The following is a 25110-nucleotide window of genomic DNA, read 5'->3' on the forward strand; positions in this document are numbered from 1 at the left end:
TCTCTTGTTGTTGGAGACAGATGATATATTCTTCTCTTGATTACACAACTGTTAATAGCTCAACAGCTTTCTGTATGAGTATGTGGTCTCTGAAATAAACATAACATAACGCAAGAAATGAGTGTACTGATTTGTAACTAGTACTGTACCGTAACTCATTCAGTGCCAATGAAATAAAAAAATATGTGCATACTATGCCAGCAATATTTCAATTTTCTTGCCTTTTTCAAGTAGTCACAGAATATTTATCTCCAGTATAATCGATCCCCTGATGGGTGCTAATCACTGAGGGTTGCACTGTGTGGTTTCAAAAGTGTCAACGAGGTCATCGCGACCTTGTTGACATTAATTGTCTGCCTTTGAAAATAACATGTCTGGGCCAAAAATGTATAGTAAAAAAAAAGTGCTCAGGAGCCGAGATACAGCCTTTTTCAGTAATAAGTTAAACAAGAAGTGAATGGAGCAGCAAATCTTTGGATAATGATATCTTGGGTTCTGAACGTTTTTTTTCCCCCAAAAAAAATAAAAATCTAATAATCACAGAGCAGTCCAGGCCTTGATGCCATCCAGCTTTCACACTCGCTTTCAAATGCAATGCCAAACTTCAAGATTCATTCTATTACTACTGAACACTGATTTCATCCATGTTGTGATGCTTGTGAACTCAGTGGGTGTGTGGATAACAAGCCCAACCAAGCTCATACATGGGGAATGAAAACACTTCCGTTTCTCATACTGTAGCTTCATTTGATTGGCTCAGCCACAGATTTGAACTGGAAACACCTAGAAGGTGTTGTGCTTCCAGTTGTATCCTACTGGCTCACGCTCACCACCTGCCAGTGAGGAGACCCTACCGGGAGTACGTAGAGCCTCCGTCCTACTCCTCTCACCCAACACTCCCCACTGACAGGTGCCGCCCTAGGCCGTATAGAGCGGGCCAACGCGTCGTCACCACGGGGGGGCGTGGCATAGTAGCGCAGACATGTTTTTTTTGGGCAATGTTAAGTCAACCTGGTTTATACCCCTCAAAGATGTCCGCTGCTACCAAAAGACACTTGTTGACGCCCCCTTCAGGATTTTTGTCACGCTCTATAGGAGTACGTTCAGTGACAAATATCACACTCCCCGCCTGGCTTCCCACCCCAAAACATGGGCCAAATATAGACACTCGACAAAGCATTTAGACTATTTATACCCCAACATTGATTTGTGCCCATAAAAGTTGTCACAGGTTGTATTTCTGTTAAGTTACTCAAATGCAATACCACAATTTCGTGCTGCCTTTGCCAATGGTGGTTAATAGGTTGAGAGGAACATTCATCATGACACAGCGTTATTTGTCTTGTGAAATTACACGTCACCACAGAGAATGGGGAAGTGGCATCCCCAAGCTTTCATAACAAAGAAACTCAGTGTTCTATCAATACCCTCATACCTGTCGAACTACAGCCACAACACTAGAGAGAGCAACCATGAGCTGGTAGATCGGCTATTTTCAAATAAAATATTGCGGGGCAGTTATAATAAGCAGATCTGGCAACCCTGACTGTACCACGTGCTGTTTACATTTCTGACAAATAATGTATTTAAAAAACACATAAATAATAGCCTACTGTCAGTGCTAGGGATAGGATAGGCTTGCAGACTCTCATGCTTGGCTTCCTCTTGGTTACCACCACCTGGTTACCACTAACCACTAATTAGAGTCAAGCATCAATGCAAGACTATTATTTGTCTCCATCTGCTGGCCATCCCGGTAATATACTCCACCATGCAACATCATGAAATGATTTGGGCCCACCACCTGTTGGCCATCACCAGTAATATAGCCGAAAAGAAAATAATTGCATGAGATCATTTAGCTCCACTTGTCCTGTTGAACACTAATAATTACATAGTCCAAAAAAGGTTGGTTGGTTGGTTAAATAAATAAATAAAGTGCCCATGTTCAATTATTTGGTTTCACAGGATGCTATGCTATCACATTGCATTCTTAACACACATTATGTCGAGTATTGTTTTGTGAATCACAGCAATTACCTGATCAAAGCAGCTCACTTCTTTGTCAAAGTCCAAAGTGGATAAAAAGGGAAGTTGTGTGTATTGGTTTTCCATTAGGACTGAGGACGGCTGCAGTGCTGCTCTTTTGGTTGGCGAGGTTGAGAATGCAATCTTTGATGTCTCCATGGTGCACCCGAATCATGTATGGTCCTAGCCCTGAAACATGACTGTCATACCAGCATCATGTGAACCATGGCTAGTATGGTCCAACCCTTCTGTTTTTGATTAGCTGTTGGCAGGCGGTGCCGCGCCTGCCCTCTAGACACAAGTCTTTCAGAGCAGGAGCACAAACCGGCTGTAGGTCATTGCCTTTCTTGCCTTCCTTGATCAAGAGCTACAGTCTTACAAGTACAGTATATCCTTCAGGCTACACATTTGTCTGTATTGGCTTTCCACTGTAGCTTTATATTATTATTACATTATCACCTAATTGCAATTAGTTGAGATAATCATAATTCTTTTGCATAATCATCATTTTGTTTCCATGTGAAAACTGTTCATACATTTCAAAAATATGACAAATAGACAGTGGAAATAGCCAATCTACAAGCTCACAATACGTCACATCGCAACGCTTTTTTATTTGATTAATACATTTTTATTTTGAAATATTATATATAATATTTAAGTTATTGAAAAATAAATGTTTTTGTGTATTAAGGGCATATTAGGCCTATGTAACTTTACTTTGTTTACATAACAAAACAATAAATATATTTTTTTACCGAGCCACTGGAGTAGTGTAGTTGTGTTTACCTGCAGAAACACATTGCTCTCTCTCTGTATTTTGGTGTTTTCACTGTTTGTTTTGGTAGACGGGATGTTTTTGGGCTACCATAACAAACAGTGAAAAACACCACAATATAACCAGACAGATGAACTCCATTCTGTAGCAGAAGATCAACATTGTGTTGAGTGTTTTGTGAGCTGGCAGTCTACTCTGTAAGGCCAGGGCCGGGTTAAGGATTGCTGATGGATAGTCATTTGTATAGTCGTTGGTGAATGGAGGGTTTTTCCTGAAGCAGTTTGAGTGTACATTTTTGTGCTCAATGTCAATGATTCAATGCAGTCATAATCTTCTCCATGAAGGAGGGGGGAAATGTATTGCTTTCCCTAGGGCGGAGTATGGCGCTTTGCTAGCGGCGACCGCTTCTCGGCTTGCCCACAGGTCCTATTGGTTGCTCTTTTAGCGAGTCACCATGATCAAATGACCACCTTGCTTACTTTATATATAAAACAAAACAAAAAAACAGTATTTTTGCACTTCTCAGTGCTATGTGAGAGGCACAGATATGACTTTAGGCCTGTTGCATGCCCAAAATCACATTTTAAATTGCATTTGCCTGTAGAGCTCAGGACTTTACAGCCTCCTCCTCACATGTGGAGTCAGGGGCGGAGTGTCTGGAATCGCATGTTGAGGGGTCTCTATAGAGTGCACTGTATAGAGACCCCGAAGAAGCTAGCCAGCAGCTTCCTCTGCTCCTGACAGCCACCAGGCCTGACAGAGATACGTATGTGCTCTGCAGAGCACTCCCTCTCTAGTTTGAATGTGTGTTTGATTAATTGTCTCCAGTGAAGAATGTCATGGGCTGCATTGGAGCATAGTTTCAATGAAATTTCAGCAGATGTTAAAGTGGCTTGCGTGCTTTAGGGTGACAGGTGTCCCACTTCATGTGGGACTACTGCACAGCATTTTTATCCCTTGGATGATGATACCCCACAATTAGATCACTGCAAGACAGACCTTCCTTTTTTTTAAATCCAATCCAGGGACAATGGTGGCTTATCCAACGGGCTTGAGGTGCTGAAGCACAGGGCACCAACCTGCTAGGGGGGCACCAAACGGCGTGAAGAAAAAGAAAAAACGGCGAAATTTAGAAGCAGGGCTCCGCACAGCACCCCCCCCCCCCCCCCCGCCCCCCCCCCCCACCCCCCGTTGACAAAAGGCTCCCGGGGGGCACCGAACCGGGTCCAAGCACCGGGGACCACGAAGGGTTAATCCGCCCCTGTCCAGGGATGGCTGTCATCACAGGACTGTGTTTGATGGCAATCAAACTGCTGGCTCATGTGCTTAACCTGTCACTGTCTTGCTGCCTACACCCAACATGGAAAATTCTGAGTCACCACACAGTCACAAGCTCTGCATATTTAGGCGGGTGATGGAAACTATATATGTTTCGGGACATTTGCTGTTCCCCATGCGATTTCAAATAGTCCATGCACAAAGTACTAAAACATGCACTTGTTGTGTAAATTATACTTGATGTGAGACACACTGTAAATACAGTCTAAGAAAAGGTTCCAAAATATTATTTAAAATATCACAGCTTGCACACGAACAGTTAAAATACTTTGGTATATATTTTTTGTTCATATGTCTCTTGTAATTGTTAAAACAATTTGTTTATTCTTCAACATATTTTAAATAATAGTAATTACTCACTGAAGTTATGTCCCACATGCCATGCGTGCAATCCCGTTATACAGAAACGAGAAAGAAACGTGAGTCACATGATGCAGAGGAGATTACGTCATCATGTCACCTGCTAACACCATGGGTAGACCTCTCTTCTGTTTTTGACATTTTCCCAAAAATTATCAGCCTTGATTGTGTTTCACGTCTAACCAACACAACATTGTTACTCATATTATCAGAATAAGACACATTCATTAAGAACGCATTTTGGGGGGATTTTGGAAAGTTGCGTTCAAATAAAATGTATTAGTTAAGTCCCGCATATTGTGTGCTACTGAATCAACAACGACAAAGCATAGAGATGTTACAAGCAAAGCGGAGGAATAGAAATTGTAATAAAGATGTCAAATGTTTAGACTACCTCTCAGTTTTGGTAACGTGTGTCATATTGTTTCACTCAAACATCCTCTTTGTCCCACCTTTGGTTTGTTAGGATCTGGTCACCCTAGGTTTCTCTGTCAGTCACCATATCGTATGGTTAATGCCTGATAGTTCCACGCCGATGTCACCCACCCAACTATAATCAGGCTTAATGCTCCCTGCTGGACTCCAGTCCCGGCCCAGTTGCCGGCCTACTGATCTGTGTCACATAATTGTATTCTGTGGCAATTGTCTTGTGAACCTTATTGACCCATAATATCCCTCATTATGGTTTATGTATTGTCAATATACTGTGTAATACTACTATTACTATTGTGTATCATTTGTGACAATGCTTTTCACTATACCAACTGAAGTGACTGTCCGTGCGTCTGCAGCTTGATGGTGCTCTCTCTCTCTCTCTCTCTCTCTCTCTCTCTCTCTCTCTCTCTCTCTCTCTCTCTCTCTCTCTCTCTCTCTCTCTCTCTCTCTCTCTGTTGGTCTAACACTTCCTCTATCTGTCCCTCTGTCTCTAACAACACTCAGACAAAGATAAACAGTGATTAAAAGACTCTATTGACACAAGACTATATTGGCATAACACAGAAAACATATTTGCTTGTTTGAAACCAGTAAAACCAGTGTGAAGAAGCAAACAAGTTAGAGTTTCTGAAACTCTCCATTGTGATGAATTAATAGTGGTCCACAACTTAACGACCACACTAAATTAAACAGAGGGTTTGATATGTAAGAAAAAACACAGTGGGGGTGGGGGTTTGTAGATCAGCTATAAATACCCTAAAAAGAGTTGCCAGGGTTAACATAGTTAGACCTATGATTTTTGTATTAAAATGTTAAGTAATATTAGAACCATAAATATATCAAGACAGACATTTGCCAAAAGGTCTGACGTGAGCAGCACTTAATGACCATTGCCGATTTGCGGTGTCAGAAGGGTTCTCCATATATGGGCATAATCCGGGCACACACACACACACACACACACACACACACACACACACACGCGCGCACACGCACACGCACAAGCACACACACACACACACACACACACACACACACACACACACACACACACACACACACACACACACACACACACACACACCCATGGGCATCATATGGGCATATTACGAGACAATCTGCGCTAACGTCGGGGATGTCCATATTTGGGATGGCACTGTATTCGGTGTGCTCTTTTTCCCCTCTACACCAAATCTCTTCACCAAAAATTGCAGATCTATAAGCACACAAGGTGTCCCATTGCGATGCGTTGTGAGCTTTCGAAAAAATAAATGCTGTTACTTTGATGGCCATTTTTAGATGCTTGTATGGGCAATAAATTACCAGCTCAGTGGCCTTGTGGTTAGACTCGGCAAGGCATACTTAGATGGTAGCCATGGTTCACATGACGCTCGTCATGTTTCAGGGCTAACTTAGATGGGTAACTTGGGCATGATGCTAGCCTAGGGATTGTCGCTGGACAAACCGGTAAAATCTCATCTCAATTTCCCACTCAGGGAAACAGAATGCAACTTCCTTTTGAGAAATGCAAAGTGACTGCATAGTCAGGAATGTCAAAGCATCATGTGAATGTGTTGTATTGATACCCACAGTGGTTGTGTAATGGTATCATTTGACCTGATACTTCATGACATTATTATGTATTATGCAACAATAAAACAAAAATCTTGAACACTGTATGGTGGACTTTATTGTTTTGGTGGATATAACAGAATATCGTCGCTGTCGGTTGGAAACCTTGTATGTCCAAAACCTTTCCTTTGTAGATTGGCTATTTTCACAACTTTTGCGTTTACAATAAAACAACAAGGTTTCTTCCTGACTGACTTCACTATATTATCTAAAAATAAGTTAAAATAATACATTGTGCTCAGTTATGTCCAAATAACAAATTAGGTTTGATTGACTTGTTGCCATATCTAAACAACTAAATCTAGTCACTTCTCAACATTATCTAAACAGCAAAAAGAGAAAATATAATCAAGAAATTAATTTTCCCAGGGCTGATTACTTGTTTACATACTGGTATAAATAGGCCTCTATACTTCTGAAATAATCTTGATCTTGATCCATGGTTTGTGCTGTTGTCAGATCCAATGATGCAGAAAACTTCCTCATGAGAATGACACAGCAGGTTCAAATAGCTGTTAATAGGTGACACTGTATAGACTTTAAACACCCAATCAAATTCACACCTGGACCCAGTTCAGAGTGATGCTATCCAGTAGCTCCGCCCACTTGGGTACCTTAAACATCAGACATATAAAAGATCTAGTTTAACAGATCTGCATTAATTAAACACAGGTAGGCAGCCAGCGAAGAACAACTAAGGACAATTCACCAGGATATAACACTGATCTTAACACACAGGTAAGTGGAGGAAAGATTTGTGTGATATGTTGACAAACACAGTTAATTAAAGTAATAATGAGCAATGATACAAAGATTTTCTCATCAGACCAATTCTGTATTACAGAAAGTCAATAACAAATTGATAATTCTAACATTACTTTATTTATTTAGTTAGTTAATTAGTTAGTTTGTCCTAGTTTGTCTTGCGTGCCATAATATTAATAATCATCATTATCATCTTCATAGCGTAAATGATAATGTGGGAATTGTGATCGATGAATTGTGATCGATGTCTGTAAATAATAGCATTAAAATAAAAGGTTTTCATCTCACCAGTTTAAAATGCTAGGTGCGCTTTTAAAAATAACAGGAGATACCAAATGTATGAGCAATATTTGTACCCTGGCCCAAAGCCACTAATAGGGTCTGGTACAAGCCCTTATTGTTTTTTATTTCATATTTATAGGTTACAATGTTTATTGTTTCATATATGTAGAGTCATTTCACATGTTTTCTGATCTTTTGATGTTTTGATGCAGTTTGATTGTAACTTTAGTTTGGTTTTATTGTTTTGTGTGCGCCCCAGGAAGACTAGCAACCGCTTTGAGGAAGCTGGATCCAAATAAAGAATGACGAAAAGAATTGCCTCTATTTACATATTTGCTTTCTCTTTGTTTACCCGCTAACCCTCTTCTGCTCAAGAATGGCCAGAGAAATGATGTTGTTGGTTGCTGCGGTGATCGTCTGCCTGGCTCCAGGCATACATGGAACAGCTCATCTCTCGTTTTCCAACAACACACAGGTATTGGAATTCATCCATTATAGCTGACAACCTATACCTCAACACTAGAAAGACCACAGACAACATTGCTCAGTGGGTGCTCAGATTTGCCCAGTGTTATAGATGTTACACAGTAAAGCCTGGGTGTTGAAGGAACACACTAGAATATTAACCTAACTGTGTTAAGGGCCAATCTTTATATTTAAAGCTAGGGTAAGTGATATTTTTTTGTTAATTCTTTGTTTTTGTTAAAAGTACTATATTCTGATGGTAATCATTGCTACAGAGTGTTTGTTCGGTCACAGGGGTCTCTCCAGCTCTTTAGAAAACAGAATATACGTACATTTTCAGGTAGGTGACAACATTTAAGCCAATCAGGAAATACTGAAAATGCATTTTCTGTTTAATAAAGAGCTGGAGAGACACGGAGACTCCTTTTACTGAACAAACACTCTATAGCAATGAGTACTATCAGAATATAGAGCCATTTAACACTTATCTTTACCAAAGTAAATCACTTACCCTACCTTTAAATTTACACTTCACTTTTTTCCCCAACCTTATCACCATGTATCAGTGTTCAATAATGTTCACCACTATTGGACAGTACCATTTCTGTCTCAGAGGCTGGCTGCCTGCCAATGACATCAGGGGATGAAGGGGATTTCTTCCTTCTCTTCCTGGAACATCAACATACTAAAATAGTTAACTTTAAAAGAATGTGGAAATCTTGTTTTTTTTCTCCCCCAGGTATATTGTTGAGCTATCCATAGCTCTGATACAGAATCATTAACCATCCTGTATAGTAGTGACATTTTATTTTAGAGTTCATTTGTTGTTAAATAACATAATTAAAACTGTGTGTGTGTGTGTGTGTGTGTGTGTGTGTGTGTGTGTGTGTGTGTGTGTGTGTGTGTGTGTGTGTGTGTGTGTACACCAGGTTAACATCAGTCGCACAGGATGTGGGGAGACTAAACTGTGTGTTGAGACACCAGACAACTGTGATCCAATGGGAACCAGTGCCTGTCTGTTCACCTCCATAATGGTCCATACCAACGCCTCCATGTCTTCAATGTCTTCAGACAGACAAATGACTTACCTTCATGTAGAGCTCAGTGGAATGTCCACTGGATACATAGCCAAGGGAATCACTATGAACGCAACTATGGTAAAACACACACACACACGCACACGCGCACGCGCACACGCACACGCACTCGCACTCGCACACGCACACGCACACGCACACACACACACACACACACACACACACTAAACTAATGTTGCACCTGAGCCATCAACATTGTGTCATTGAACCTTATCTTACCGTATCTCTTTTCAAGGAAATATTCTCACACAGACAACCTGTGATGCCAGAATTTCCAGTTGTTAATTACTTCCTCCTCTCTCTCTGTCTCTCTCTCTAGGGTACCGAGCTTTTTGTATGTGCACAGAACAATGGCACCTTCTTCTTCCGTACAATGACCCTACAAGCTGACGGTACAACACTCACTCCAGTGGAAACGGTGAGGTCCTGTTTAATGCGGCGTTCACACTGGCAGATACAAAAGATCCAAAGCTACACAGCATATTTGTTGCTTTGGATCTTTGTATCTGAAGTTGAAACCACCTCAACTTTGTTGTAGCTGTTGCAGCTTTTGTAGCAGCTACAGACGTCGGACGTATCTTTGTATCTTCATGTCGCTGGCTTCCATTGAAAATGAATGGTTGCCTGTATCTTTGTAGCTGCCAGTATGAACCCAGCTTTAGAGAACGTGTGACACTGGGTTGCTCTGTATAACAACAATAATGACAACAATTGACCATCTTTATCGTAGCTGGTGATGGAGATTCGTGGCTCTGTAAGTGGGAGCATGATTCAGTGTGAGTTCAAAGTTCCTCGGGGCAACAATACATCGAACTCCAATGCCTATGTCATCCTGGGGAGAGGGACAACCAATGGCAGTAAGTACACATCTCACATAGTCCTGTGTCCAAGCACATAAATATAGATGGTTAAACATAAGCACACACGCACAAGTTGCTCTTACGCACAAACACACACACACACACACACACACACACACACACACACACACACACACACACACACACACACACAGACATTCATAGTTTAAAACTTTATCAGCATCAAATGTCAAGTGAATCGATGTCTAATATTACTATTGTCTTGTTCTGTCTTCAGCAACCGTTGGTGCCTTTACACGAGTCCTGAAGGAAGGTCCATTTGATCTAGCCAATCCTGCCGGCGTCGTAACAACCATCATGGCAGCTGCTTCTGCACCAGCACCAGGTAGGCTAACACTAGCCTCAGCATAGCCTGGCATTAACCAGACTGATAACGTGGATTCACTCCACGGTGGAGGAACGTTATTAGTCTGGCTAATGCCAGGCTAGGCTAAGACTGCAGCCGCAGGAGCCAGTGGTGGTTCACAGGCCCATAGAAATTTTTTAAATAGCCGGTCTACAAGCTCTAAGAGCTATTTCCGGCCTGCGACACCGGTATGTAACAAAGTAACAGAGAGCAGCTTGCCTAAGCATGCAGGCTTGGCTTGATAGGGATAAACACTTCCTGAGGTTCAAGAAGTAAAGACAGTTTCAATAGAATGAAAATTATCTGGGACCAGTCGAAATTTACAGAAGGGGGTCCCTGGAGGAAAATAGGGGAGGGTCATGCCTTTCTAATTTTAGTACAAGGGAGGGTCAGCTAATTTTACTTTGAATCCAAGGGAGGGTCATGCAATTTTGAATTAATAAAATAGTCTGTTTTTTATATACATTTTTAGTACAGCAGAACAGTGGTCAATGCTCTCTATTTCAAATGATACAAAGGATTCAAATCCAGTAACACCTTGGTCTATTTAGAATCAATGACAGTCGTTAACAAGCCATCAACACACAGCAAGTGTGAACAACCCAGTCAAATCTATTCAGCGTCTTAATGATGGTGGTTGAACAATTAAGCAACACTTCAACAGGTGTTCGGCATACTAGAGAGATGCATTATCCCAATTTCCAACACAGAGATATCCTCTTTTAAGTGTGTTTTTGTTGCTCATAGAATTACATACACCAGGTAGGTTACAATGACCAATTTATAACTGGATATTCACAATCATTTGAAGTAATTCTGTGCATGTGATTAATTTGGATCTATATGGACAGTCGTGCATAGATTCCAGCCTAGCTCCACAAGTAAAACCAGAATCATCGGGACATAATTGATAGCCTAATTGTTAAGACTTAGACAGGGGACATTTTCAAATTGCACAGTACAAGCAAGCACATCCGATTGATACGGGCACATTTCCTACTAATGATGACTCAACCAGGTAAACCGGTACAGTTTCCCTTGAAATTCTAACTCCCATTTCTGTGGAAGTATTTAAGGGAGGTTTTAGTACATCAAGGTAAATACAGGCTTTTATTTGATGTATGATGACGCATCAATGTTGTCAGTTACATGGAAGTCGGAGTACATCAAGGTAAATACAGGCTTTTAAAGCTTTAAAGCTTTTAAGAAAGCGTTTAAGAAAGCGTGTGGAAGTAGAGAGGTGTTATTTGCTCTATTTTTTTGTTCTTTGTGCAGGTCAGGACATTGTATTTTTGCTTTGAAAAGTGCTTTATAAATGGAGGTAGTGATTATATAAGTGTAACAACGCCAATTCAATGTCGTTCTGTGTTCCCATCAGCTGTGCTGTTCCTTCTGTGTGCCCTGATATGGCCAGTTGTGCTGAGGACCTAAAGGAGATCATTGGACACCATAGGGATGTAGCACAATGAAGTACTGTACGACAACAAGGGAAGAACTTCTACGGAGAAACTGATACAGTGCTTACAATCTATGGATGTATATTATTTGACTTTATGATTATGAATATGAATTAGGCGGCTATTCTTTTGTCTTAGTATCTTGAAATGATGGGCACTGTGAAAATCACCTCTAGCCCGGACAAAGATGTTGAAAGAACAACAATACATGTAGTCAAATACATGTAGTACTCAAGAATCTGATGGGTGTACTTAGAGTAGTTTGTCTAATGTGACAATACTTTTTTTGATTGATTGAATACTTTATTAGCAATTTGCAAAAAAGCACAGGAAAGCACAGTTCAATACAAGGTCTGCTAAGAGGATTTCAAACCAAAGAAAGCCTATGGCTTCCATTGGGGTCCTTTTTACTCAATTCATCGAAACATTTAATGACAGACAAATATACACTACTATGCAAAACATTATATGAACAGTCTGAAAACAGAAACAAAAATATGTACAGTAAACAGTTCGAGGGGGGGGGGGCTAACCTCCCGACAATACCATGTGATTCTGTCCTGCTCTAATAGACATGCATAATAGGGTACTGGCTCTCAACATCGAGTCCGGGGACCTTCAGGGGGTCCAAATGGACCCTTACTGGTCTGTGACTATGAGAGTGTACAAATGCATCCAAATGGACCCGCAAGGGCCCTCAAGGGTCCATTTGGATGCATTTGTACACTCTCAGAGTTACATTTACACTGAGAATTTTGCAGTATAGATTGTGATACCAAAAAGTAAAAAATGGTTCCATTTGTACACTCTTAGAGTTACAGACCCGTAAGTCCATTTGGACCCCATGGTGGTCCCCGGACCAGAGGTTGAGAAACAGTACAATAGGAGGCGCAGCTACCGTGCCTGAACGATTATGGTGGCCACGTTGAAACAGCACTCCAATCAACAGCAATGGCCAATGCGCTGTCTACTTATATACTGTATGTATATATATATATATATATATGATCTGATCTATGTTGGAATATACTGTATAATAGAGATATGGTTAAGGATGCCTAACTGTGTCTATATTATTTTTTTCACTATGTAAAACAATGTGAACTAACCCAAGATGTAGGCAAATTATTTTGAAACCGTTATGTAGAAATTACAATGGTTACAGATGATCACAGATAAATGCGATTATGTCAATCCCAATTTATGGGGATCACTAATTAATGACGAATAACAATGAAATAGTTTACCTTTTTTATTTTTTTGTCTGTATGGAGCTCATTTTGTATGTTTAAAACCGCTCCTTCTTTATATATTATACATGTAACTCAGGATTTGTTGTTTTATTTGAATAAAACGAATGACAACAAAACACGGTGTCCATACCATTGCCAACACTACAATATAGTGCAGACCTAAGGACAAAAGATCATTATTTGGTTGCATCCATGAGGGACTTTATTCATTTCTCAATCTATCGTTGGCGATAGAAAAATGGTTCAGAGGGCAAGTTATGGGATTTATACATATAGGCTAATCAAGAGGCAAACAGTGAAATGTCAGTGATTTAAGACAGGTTTTGAAAGTGGGGTCTGCCAGGTTGCAATATGGAATATTAGGCAATTTACCCAAAATAGCCTTGTAAATAAACATGTACCAATGTTGCAGTCTTCGTAATGCAAGTGATGGCCACTTCACCAAGCTGTACAGAAGACAATGATGGGTCCTGTAGCTAAAGCAGTGGTGGAAAAAGTAGCCTACTCCATTTTTTTACTTTAGTAAAAGTATCAATACTTCAGTGTAGAAACACACTGTTACAAGTACAAGTCTGGTAATCCAAATTTACTTCAGTAAAAGTACAAAAGTATTGGCATCAAAATATACTTAAAGTACCAAAAGTTAAAGTACTCATTATGCAGAATGCTTGCTCATACAGAGTGCTGCTGCAGTGCATACTGGATGACTGAATGAATGACTCTCTGCTTATAGCTGTCTTCAACAGGTGGCCTAGTTGCACAAGTCATCAACATTTGCTGAACATCACACATATCACCGTAATCCAACTGGGACATGAACAGTGCAGCAGCTACCTACTAAGCAAGACCTCAATCTGTACAGACAACTCAATGTACATTTTAGCTTCTTTGAAAGACATTCATCAATGTGTTGTTTAAAATTGAGTGGACTATCCAGTCAGATTCCTAAATATTTGTAACTGTCAACAAATTCTAATGTTTGGATGCAAAATGTAGTAGTATTCAATGGCTTGTTTCCTTTGGGGTCCTCTGTATTCAATTCATCGAAACATTTAATGGCAGACACTAATGGTTACAGGGGCCAGTTCCGAATTGCAGCCACCTGTAAGTGCTCTTTCAGGGCGGTTTTGAATGAGAGTAAGGATTCACATGTTTTTATGACTGTTGGAAGGGCATTCCACATTTTTGTGGCATAGCAGTAGAACGAATTGAGTCCCTTGTTAGGACCAAATCTGGGTAAGACACGATGTGGTCCCCAAAGCATCACACAGCCAGACATCAGCACAGACACCATGAGTGTCAGTGAGTGAGTGTGTGTGTGTGTGTGTGTGTGTGTGTGTGTGTGTGTGTGTGTGTGTGTGTGTGTGTGTGTGTGTGTGTGTGTGTGTGTGTGTGTGTGTGTGTGTGTGTGTGTGTGTGTGTGTGTGTGTGTGTGAGAGAGAGAGAGAGAGAGAGAGAGAGAGAGAGAGAGAGAGAGAGAGAGAGGGGGGGAGAGAGAGAGAGAGTGGGAGGGAGGGAGAGAGAGAGAGAGAGAGAGAGAGAGAGGGGGGGAGGGGGGAGGGAGGGAGGGAGGGAGAGAGAGAGGGGTGCAGCTAGAGGGGGAGAGGAGAGAGAGAGAGAGAGAGAGAGAGAGAGAGAGAGAGAGAGAGAGAGAGAGGTGCAGCTTATAGGAAACACCTCCCCAGACACCGGCTTCGAATGCTATCAATGCATTGAATGGGAGATTATCACGTTTTATCAGACCATTGAATGGGCGAAGTAGGCGAGCTACCGTCTACCCCGCGATTTGTCAGACCATTCATTGGGCGTAATCAGGAGCTACTGACCTACCGACGGAGGCGGAGCAGTCCCCACAACAATATTTACGATTCTGTCCATATCGGTACATAACTCGAACGGCGCTGAGTAGGCACAGGCGAGGGTCGCACCGCTCCGGACGGCAACTCAGTCGCCTTAGCTCCTTCGGTGGCCCGTCGCGGGGCTCCACCTCGCCTGAGACTGCGCGCCTCCGTCATGGTCCGAAACCGAAACAACCAAAACCAAAACCGAAACTAAAGTATTTAAGTCATCTCCGTCGGTAGGTCAGTAGCTCCTGATTACGCCCACTGAATGGTCTGATAAATCGCGGGGTAGACGGTAGGTCGCCTACTTCGCCCATTCAATGGTCTGATAGAACGTGATAATCTCCCATTCTATGCATTGATAGCATCCGAATCAGGTGCCCCAGAGCCATTAGATGAGGCAGGCCAATTAAGCAGTCAGAGTAAAACTTGTTTGCTTGTTTACTTCTGAAGGCATTTAGATCAGCTCAATGTGAAAATGGAAATAGTGCATAGACAAGATACAGAACAAAAGACAGAAAGCTCCAAAGCCCACACCGCCAATGACGTGTTTTGGTGTTTTCAGTGTTTACGCTAGATGGCGCTCTTCGCTAACCTATGAGTCACCATTTGACTCCCAGTGAAACAGTGAAGCAGAAGAGATCACGTGATCGCAAAAACACAGGCACCGGAAAACGTGTTTTTCTCGCCTCTGCATTTTTCTTTCCTCTGCATTTTTGATGGTACATGATACAACGGCCAAAAACTAGCGAACATGGGATGCAATGATGCAACAGAGAAAACCTTGTTTAGCAAAGCTCGAGGGATCGATCGTACTGGAGATAAATATTCCGTGACTACTTGAAAGAAAAACTAAAAATCGCTGGCAGGGGCTGAATTATTTATTTACCCCGGCAGTGAATCAGTTAAGGTGATCAGGTATTCTCTGTTGGTGAGAAAGTCCAAGACATGCAAATGTGGAAAAAAGACACACACTACAAGCTACACTTTATTTGATTTGATTTATTAGACGGAATAATTACATGTGAAATGCTTCTCACGGAAACGTCAAGGATGAAATGCCAATGGAACACTGGAACGAGGAAACTTGAGACAAAAAAGATTTGTACATGAGTGATTAATGAAGGGCATGCCAGGCATGCAGTGTCACAATAGTTTAATGCGAAGGCACCTAACTTTGATCAGTAATGAGCTAACCTTTCGGTTGGAGGAGGTCCTAGGCTGTGGATGGAGGGTTACCATGGATTAGGATTGTGGAGTGTTATTATAGTTGTTATTGTCATTGGACACTTTGAAACACTGTCTCTCAACTAACGATAGCCAGCTTTATTTGTCCAGTTCTGCCCTCCTTTGCCCTGGTGGCAAAGCTCCTTCTGAACAAATGACCTGCCTTCTGTTTTTGCTCTTTTCCTCCACCATTTTTTCACTGTGGTCCCTCTAATGTCGTTGACTCTAATTATTTCATTGTCTGACCATACCACATACACTCCACGAATCTGTTGTCTTAAAAAAAAGGTGTTTCTCCAACAAAGGATTTGCTCATTTAGCTATTTTCGCAGATTGAGGCAGCTATCAGCAATCATTTCTTCTAGCTGTCTTGTTGTCTTCACCTGATACTGGTACCATGTGCAATACTATAAATCTCAAACATATTAATGAGCATGTTACTTTACGAGTCACTTAAGTTATTCAAACACATTTTTTAAATAAACAAAAGAGGATTTCCAAAGAAGTACTGCTTGCTAAAAAAGGTGTGAAATGCAGACTTGCAAAGAAAAGAATTACAAGGCACTCCGTATCAAGCGAAAAAAATGTATGAATTTATTTAGAGCAAGGCAAATGAGTATGTCCTACATTTTTAATATGTTTTTACGTTATAATGAAGAAAATATAGGCTTGATTCTACAAAAAAAATGCCACGGACATGTCTTGCCACGGACACGTTTGTCCGTGTACGGACATGTTGATGAGCACTGGTATAGAGTGTTTCTTCAGTAACAAGAGTCTCCATGTCTCTACAGCTCTTTATTAAACAGAAAATGCATTTTCAGGTCGGGATACCAATTTTATCCAATCTGGATACAATCTCAGACAGGATACAGATGTAACAAGTGGAATTGGAAGTGATGACAAAAAAAAAGAAAAGAAATGAGCACACACAATTGGAACTGAAACACTATAAAACTAGAGAAAGTGCTCCTCGGAGCACAGGTCTCCACCAGGTCAGGTACGTTATTGTGGCCTCCTGGTGGCGCTATAATAGGCCAATGTGAAAAGGGTGCCATTTATTGCGTTCATGATTTGAGGCATTTTGTTCAAAACGGACCAATCCTGCAAATTTTGGAAGCGAACCGTAGCCAATGAGGACAGATCCGTGTTGATCACATGACTGTATAGATACTGTGTACCGATTTGCGTGACGTTTGGATAAAATCTGTAGGAGTAATGTAAAAAAAAATGGGTTTCGCACAAATCGGCCTCCAGGTCTCTATAACAGGCCCATGTGAAAAATTTGAGGCAGAGGTTCTGAATTGGCATCCAGGGAGTGTGTGTGCCCAGTTTCGCAGCGACCGGGCCAACGGTGCCAGAGATTAGCTGCTAACACACAGACAGGACACACACACGGACACACACACACGACACGGACATACACACGGACGGACGGAGGGTAAAACATACTCTCTCGCCATGCCTTCGGCCTGGCGGAGACAATGAAGCTGATCAGTGGGTATTCTCTCCCGATTGGCTGAAATTTTGCAACCCAGCTGAAAATGTATTTTCTGTTTACTGAAGAGACAGGGAGACTCCTGTTAACATTCTATAGCAATTATTACTATCAAAATACAGAGCTTTAACCTTTTAACGAAAAACGTTTTGTTTTAACCAAAATGTATCACTTACCCATACCTTTAATGTCACACTGTATGGTGAACTTTGCCACTTCCATTTAAAGTGCCTCATATTTATTAGCTACACTTGCAACAATCGATTATTTTATCTAAAATACGTTAAAATAAAACATTGTGTTCTGTAATGTCCAAAAAACTAATTAAGTTGATCAAATAGTTGCCATATCTTAACGGCTGTGAAAATCTAGTCACATTATACACACATCGTATTAACATCTTTCAACCTTGCAACATTATCAAAGCAGAAACTGTAGCCTAGGAGGAAGTAATCTTCCCAGGGCTGATTACCTGTTCATGTTTAGGACTGTGAAATAGGTGTTTATACTGCGTTTATTCTTCTCCTTGACCCTCATTTCAACTCCATTAGTTTGAATGGTTTGTGCTGTTGTAAGATCCAATAATGCAGAAAACATCCTCTTAAGAATGACATGGCAGATTTTAAAAAAGTTTTTTCTTTTTTTAGCAGATCTGGTTTTCCACATTGGCTTTGATCAGATGCCACTAAAGACTATAAATCACCTGATAAAATTCCCACCTGGCCCCAGTTCAGAATGATGCTATCCAGTAGCTCCGCCCACTTGGGTACCTTAAACACCAGACATATAAAATATCTAGTTTAACAGATCTACATTAATTAAACACAGGTAGGCAGGCTGAGAGGAACAACCAAGAACAATTCACCAGGATAGATCACTGATCTTTACACACGGGTAAGTGGAGCAAAGATGTGTGTAATATGTTGACAAATTACTTTACAGAAACCTAATGGGTTTGTTTACCCAACATTGATAATTCTAACATTAGTCAGTTAGTTCTGTCTTGGCTGGGTGCAATGATAATAATAATAAACATCATCGTCATCATTATCATCATCATAAGCGTAAATGATAATGTGGGACCATACGATCACAATCTTCCATGTTTGTAAACAATAGTATCATTAACCATGTATTCACGTCACTTTTTATGCTATTTATGGTACGCTTTTATAAATAAAAGGAAATACCATAATTTGTACCTTAGAGCCACTAAGGAGGTTCTAGTACAGGCCCTTGTTTCTTAATTTGTTTTTGATTTCATTATAGGTTACTATTGTTTATTGTCTCATATGAAGAGTCATTTCACATATTTTCTGATCTTTATATTTGGCTTGTTTTGCTTAGTTTGATATAGTGTGATTTTAACTTTTTAAACGTTTTTTATTGTTAAGCCTCTTCTGCTTAAGAATGGCCAGAGAACCGATGTTGTTGGTTGCTACGGTGATCGTCTGCCTGGCTCAAGGCATACATGGAACAGCTCATCTGTCGTTTGCCGCCGACTCACCGGTATTGGAATTCATTCATAACTGACAACCTATACCGCAACACTAAAGACCAAAGACAACATTGCTCAGTGCTGAGATATGCCCAGTGATATAGATGTTACACAGCAAAATCCTGGGTGTTGAAGGAACACACTAAAAACTAAAGTATTCATTTAACCACTTAAACCCTCTAGTCTTAGTGAAACAGACCTGAGTTACAGCTGTACTCTGACCGTTTCTTTCCGTCTAGTCCAAATCTCTTCGCCAAAAATAGCCGATCTACAAGCTCAAAACATGTCGTAAGGCCAATGTTAACCCCCAGGGGTTCAAGTGGTTAACTGAGTTAAAGGTACATTTGTATATTAAAATGTAAGGGGTTTTCAACCATATCGCCATATCACAGTCTTGACTAATGCTCCCTATAGGACAGTACCGTTTCTGTCTCAGAGGCTGGCAACCTGACATCAGCAGGGAATTATTCCTTCTTTTCCTTGAACATTAGCATACTAGAATAATATCCACGATTAGCAAAAGAAAAAGAAAAAAAGAAACAAAGAAAAACAAAGACGTAAAATCTAGTTTGAAATACCTGCCAATGATGCCATTGGCAGGTATATTCTTGAGCTATCCACTGTTCCATAGCTGTGCCTCTGAGACACAGGCATTTTAACCGTCCTGTATGACAATTTATTTGAGTTAATGTCATCTTGAATGAAAAAGACCGTACGCGATTGTTTTTGCCTTAATGGTAAATAACAGAAATGTAAATGCAATGATAAAGGATTTTGTATGTGTGTATGTTTGCGTGTGTGCGCGTGTGTGTGTGTGTGTGTGTGTGTGTGTGTGTGTGTGTGTGTGTGTGTGTGTGTGTGTGTGTGTGTGTGTGTGTGTGTGTGTGTGTGTGTGTGTGTGTATACACCAGGTAAACATCAGTCGTATAGGCTGTGGGGAGACTAAACAGTGTCTTGAGTCACCAGCTAACTGTGATCCAATGGGAACCAGTGACTGTCTGTTTGACTCCATAGCTGATGGCGCCTCCTTTCCAAACATCAGAAGCCTTGCTGTCCAGCTCAGTGGAATGTCCGCTGGATACATAGCCACCAGCATCTGTTGTATTACAGATAACCAAGTACTCTTTTTTTTTTACTTAAGTAAAAGTATCAACACTGCAATGTAGAAATACAATCTTACAAATAAAAAAGAATACAACATTGACTTACAAAAGTAATGGTATCAAAATGTACTTAAAGTACCAAAAGTAGAAAGTACTCATTATGCAGAATGTCCCATTTCACAAGTTTTCAAATGTATAAAAATGTTTTGAAAATAGCAGATCTACAAGCTCACAATGCATCGCATTGTGAGCTGGTAGATCGGCTATTTTCAAACGTCCAAAATGTATATATAATTAGTAACGAAAGTTTTCAAATAGTTCAAATAGTTACTTTCCACCACTGCTTAAATCCAACTAGAACGAGTAGAGTGGAAATATTTTCACACAGACATTCTGTGATGCCAGAATTTCCAGTTGTTCATTACTTTCTTCTCTGTCTGTCTGTCTGTCTCTCTCTCTAGGCTATTTTTGTATGTGCTCAGAACAATGAGAACAATGGCACTTTCTTCTTCCGTACAATGAGACTAGACAATGACGGTACAACACTCACTCCGGTAGAATTGGTGAGGTCCTGGTTAAGAACTGTGACACTGGTAATACTCTATCTAATCGTAACATTAATATTGATAACAGCTGACCATCCATCTTTATCGTAGAGGGTGACGGACATTCGTGGCTCTGTGAATGGGAGCATGATTCAATGTGAGTTCAATGTCCCTTCGCCCAATAACGCAACAGTCACAGCAGGGGGATTTCACGACCTGGGGAACGGGACAACCAATGGCAGTAAGATAAGCACTTACGCACAAACACACACATGCTGATATAGATGCTAGTGAACATGTGCACACACACATACACGCACACACGCACACACACACACACACACACACACACACACACACACACACACACACACACACACACACACACACACACACACACACACACACACACACACACACACACACACACACACACACACACACACACACACACACACACACACACACACACTTCTACTCAGTTCTAGTATTAAGTAGTAGCACAGATGCACAAAATAAATCATGCATGCTGCACACACAGATTAACCTTTATCCATGTCAAACTGTCAAGTGAATTGATGTCTAATATAATATTACTATTGTTTTGTTCTATCTTCAGCAAACCTTGGTGCCTTCAATGTAGTCGTGCGAAACCCAATAAATATTACCACTCCAGATGTAGGCGGTGGTGATAACAGCGATGCAGGTAGGCTAATACTGCAGCTGCAAGGGTCAGTGGTGAGGTCCATGGGAATTTGGAATTACAATTATTAAAGCTATGATCCCAGAGTGGCTTAAGCCTGATGGTACTTAGTTGCACAACAGTGGCGGGTGCCTAAAATAGCCGATCTACAAGCTCACAACATCGCAATACGATGCATTGTGTGCTTGTAGATCAGCTATTTTTGGCCTGCAACACTGGCATTCAAAACTGTTAACAGCCTAAGCATGCAGGGTTTTGCTATACACACTTAGTGACTACAGTTCCAATAGAAGTAATGGCAGTTTGAATAGAATTCAAATGATCTCATTCAGTTTGAGTAACAGTTAGACATATATGGTATTTAAGAAAGCGCATTAAAGTGGAGAGATGGGGTTATTTGCTGTGTCTTTTGTTTTGTGTGCAGGGCTTTGTATGTAGTTTTCAAAAGTGCTTTACAAATGGAGTTAATGATTATATAAGTGCGACAAAGAAAAACAAGAGTTAGTTATTCAGAATCATCATTCAATGTCGTTGCAGCAACAACCACGGCAGCACCAACCACGGCAGCTGCTTCGGCAAAAGCACCAGGTAGGCTAACACTGCAGCCGCAGGAGCAGTGGTGGTTCACAGGCCCATGGGCATTTTTAAATAGCCGATCTACAAGCTCTATGAGCTATTACTTTATTTTACAAAGTACAACAAGAGTAGCTTGCCTAAGCATGCAGGACTTGGTGTCTGGCTTGGATAGGACACAGAGTTTGGGATAAACACTTCCTGAGTGACTGTATAGGTTCAAGAAGTAAAGACAGTTCCAATAGAATGAAAATTATCTTATTCAGTTTGAGTATAATATATATATAATAGTATAAGAAAGCATATGGAAGTGGAGAGACAGGATTATTTGGTGTTATTTGCTCCATTTTATTTGTTCTGTGTGCAGGTCAGGACATCACAATTTAGCTTGAGAAGTGCTTTATAAATGGAGTTAATGATTATATAAGTGTAACAAAGCAACAAAAAAAGAGGCTGTAATTCATCATTCAATGTCGTTCTGTGTTCCCATCAGCTGCGCTGTTCCTGCTGTGTACCCTGATATGGCCAGTTGTGCTGAGTAACTAAAGGAGATCATTGGACACCATAGGGATGTAGCATAATGAAGTACAGTACGACAACAAGGGAAGAACTTCTGCGGAGAAACTGATAGTGTTTACAATCTATGGATATAAAGTATTTGAATATATGATTATGAATATGAATTAGGCAGATATTCTTTTGTGATACTATCTTTAAATGATGGGCACTGTGAAAATCACCTCTAACCCTGACAAAGATGTTGAATGAAGAATAGTATTGAAGAATCTGATGGGTGTACTTTGTCCCATGTGACAATACCATCTGACCTTCTGACAATACTATGTGATTCTGACCTGCTTCAATAGACATGCAATATTATTACAATCTATGACAGTGTTCTGGCGCAGCTTGCCTAAACGATTATGAAGACCATTATGAAACCATTATGTAAAAATTACAATGATACAGAAGATCACAGATAAATTTTGAATGTCAATCACAATTTATGGGATCATTAAAGCAATTAATGATGAATAAGAGTTTAACTTTTTTGTTGTCTGTATAGAGCTCATTTTGTTCTTGACATATGATCAATGTTGAAAACTAATCCCACTAATTCATATCTAATATACCTGTATCTCAGGATTAGTTTTTGAAATGTGTTTTTTTCAACTGAAATGACAATAAAAGGGTGTCAATACCATTGCTACAATACTTGAGGACATGATTTAGCTGCATCCGTGAGTGATTTTATACAATCAAAGAGCATAATTCTTAGATCCAGAAAGACCTATGGAATTTACAAAGATATGCCACATTTCTCAGTGATCCATCACACAGTTCTCAAAGTCAGGTCTGTGGCCTCCAGGGGGCGCTGCAAGGGGAGTCTGTCAGGGTTAAGTGTTGAACGAGGACCCAAATGCAGACACTGAAGGCAGGCAGGTCAAATCCAGCAGTTTATTCTCAAACTCATCAATGAGGCCGGCAGACGACACTGAACACACATGAGTGACATGCAAAGAACATATTCAAACACAGGGTTTAAATAGACACAGGGATAACAGGACACAGGTGAACTCAACTGACAATCAACACTGGGATAGGCTGGGGGACTAAGAGGACACAGGTGGAAACACAGACAAATCACAAGACTGGTTAGGCAAGGCAGGTACAGAACTACAGGGGTGGACAGGAAACAATGGGAACGATACTACAAAATAAGAACCAGAAACACTTAAAAAACAAGACACAGAAATGCAGATCCTGACAGAGGCAAAGGAAAGATGAGAATCTAGTGGTTAAACTGGCATTATTTTTGCCAGTTTAACCACTTTCAACCCGGGCCATATAATCTCAAATGACCTTTCTGATGACAAGGATATAGACAGTGTCTGAGTATGCTCAAGGGAACATGTGTCACAAATTTAGCCTGTGCTCAGTACCTGTGAAGATCTTTAGATCTTTCTGTACACCTCTAGTCTGCACAATGCCCACTTGGGGTGTCGCTACAAACGAGGCAGCATCAGACGACTCTCAGTGGCTTATAATGACTGTGTGAGGCTGCTGCTGAGAGCTCCAAGAAGCTCCAGTGCAAGCCAGATGTTTGTTAATGTTGGGGTACCCACCTGCTCTGCTGTGCTACGCAATCTTATGTATAGAGCTTGCTCTGTACTTTAACTGCTTTTTTCCATACAACTCTTTGCCAAAAAAGATATATACAAGCTCAAGCATTGTGAGTTTGTAGAGCTGTCATTTTTGGCTAATGCTCCCCCAGAATATGGAACCCATATGGAATATGGGTTCAAGTCATTAAAGGATGCCAACAGGGTGAGGGCTTAATGTGACCAGCAGAGGGTGCTAGATAGTGTTTTTTTTCCTCTCTATCAACAGCAGCCACATTCACTGGAGGAGGGAAGGGGGGAGGCCATTCAGAATGAATAACCACTCTTTAATAAAGTGGTTCTCAAACTATTTTGTCATGTCAAGGACCCCCAAATTAATCTGCATTTGGCCGTGGACCCCCATACAAGAGCTGTTAAAATGTTTAATACATCTTCATGTTGTATTGTATAGGGTTAAAATGGTTAAACTGATTTTGATACTATATTAACACATTTTCCTGGGGACACACCCCTGGAACCCCCTCCAGGACCTAACTTTGAGAACCACTGCCTTAATCAATCAATACACATCCTATGCCCACTGAAGACAACAAAGAATAGCACTTGTTTGCGACTGCAAGAAACTAAACTAAAATGAGTCGCGAGAGGCGATGAGATGGGCCATTGTGTGACGCGCTACAAACAAAAGAAAAGGAGATTCACTGGATCCAAACGATGCGTTTTAAGGGGTTTATTAAAGCAACAAAAAGGAACGTAAATAAAGGTGCTTAAACTCATAACAAGGCGATCACAGTAATCAAAATAATAAAGCAAAACAAAGTATAAAGCGGTCAACAAAAAGTAGGCTCCCAAACACCCCCTCTCTCTCTCTCTGTCTGTCAC

General features: G+C 40.7%; 1 protein-coding gene and 2 long non-coding RNA genes across 4 annotated transcripts; all 3 read left to right on the forward strand.

Annotated features, from left to right (window-relative positions):
* The first annotated feature begins 7173 nt into the window (after nt 1-7173).
* LOC311045412 (uncharacterized protein) lies at nt 7174-22900 on the forward strand. 2 transcript variants are annotated; one of them, XM_084057270.1, is made up of 8 exons: nt 7174-7309; nt 7994-8093; nt 9013-9240; nt 9500-9598; nt 9911-10037; nt 10279-10386; nt 11786-11877; nt 22697-22900. In XM_084057270.1, the coding sequence occupies exons 2-7, from the start codon at nt 7995-7997 to the stop codon at nt 11836-11838; spliced, it is 714 nt and encodes a 237-aa protein (XP_083913396.1). In that variant the 5' UTR covers nt 7174-7309; nt 7994; the 3' UTR covers nt 11839-11877; nt 22697-22900. The 2 variants fall into 2 exon arrangements, with proteins under 2 accessions (XP_083913396.1, XP_083913395.1); XM_084057269.1 differs by lacking the exon at nt 22697-22900 and having other exon boundaries at nt 11786-13233.
* Nucleotides 18509-20289, forward strand: LOC311045393. The gene is made up of 3 exons (XR_014600764.1): nt 18509-18577; nt 19078-19192; nt 20093-20289. It is a non-coding gene; the product is annotated as an uncharacterized lncRNA (long non-coding RNA).
* On the forward strand, nt 20775-21514 carry LOC311045394. The gene is made up of 3 exons (XR_014600765.1): nt 20775-20847; nt 20941-21070; nt 21449-21514. It is a non-coding gene; the product is annotated as an uncharacterized lncRNA (long non-coding RNA).
* Nucleotides 22901-25110: the final 2210 nt, after the last annotated feature.

This window comes from Gymnoscopelus microlampas (assembly GCF_963454915.1).
Source record: "Gymnoscopelus microlampas genome assembly, chromosome: 5".
Classification (NCBI taxonomy): Eukaryota; Metazoa; Chordata; class Actinopteri; order Myctophiformes; family Myctophidae; genus Gymnoscopelus; species Gymnoscopelus microlampas.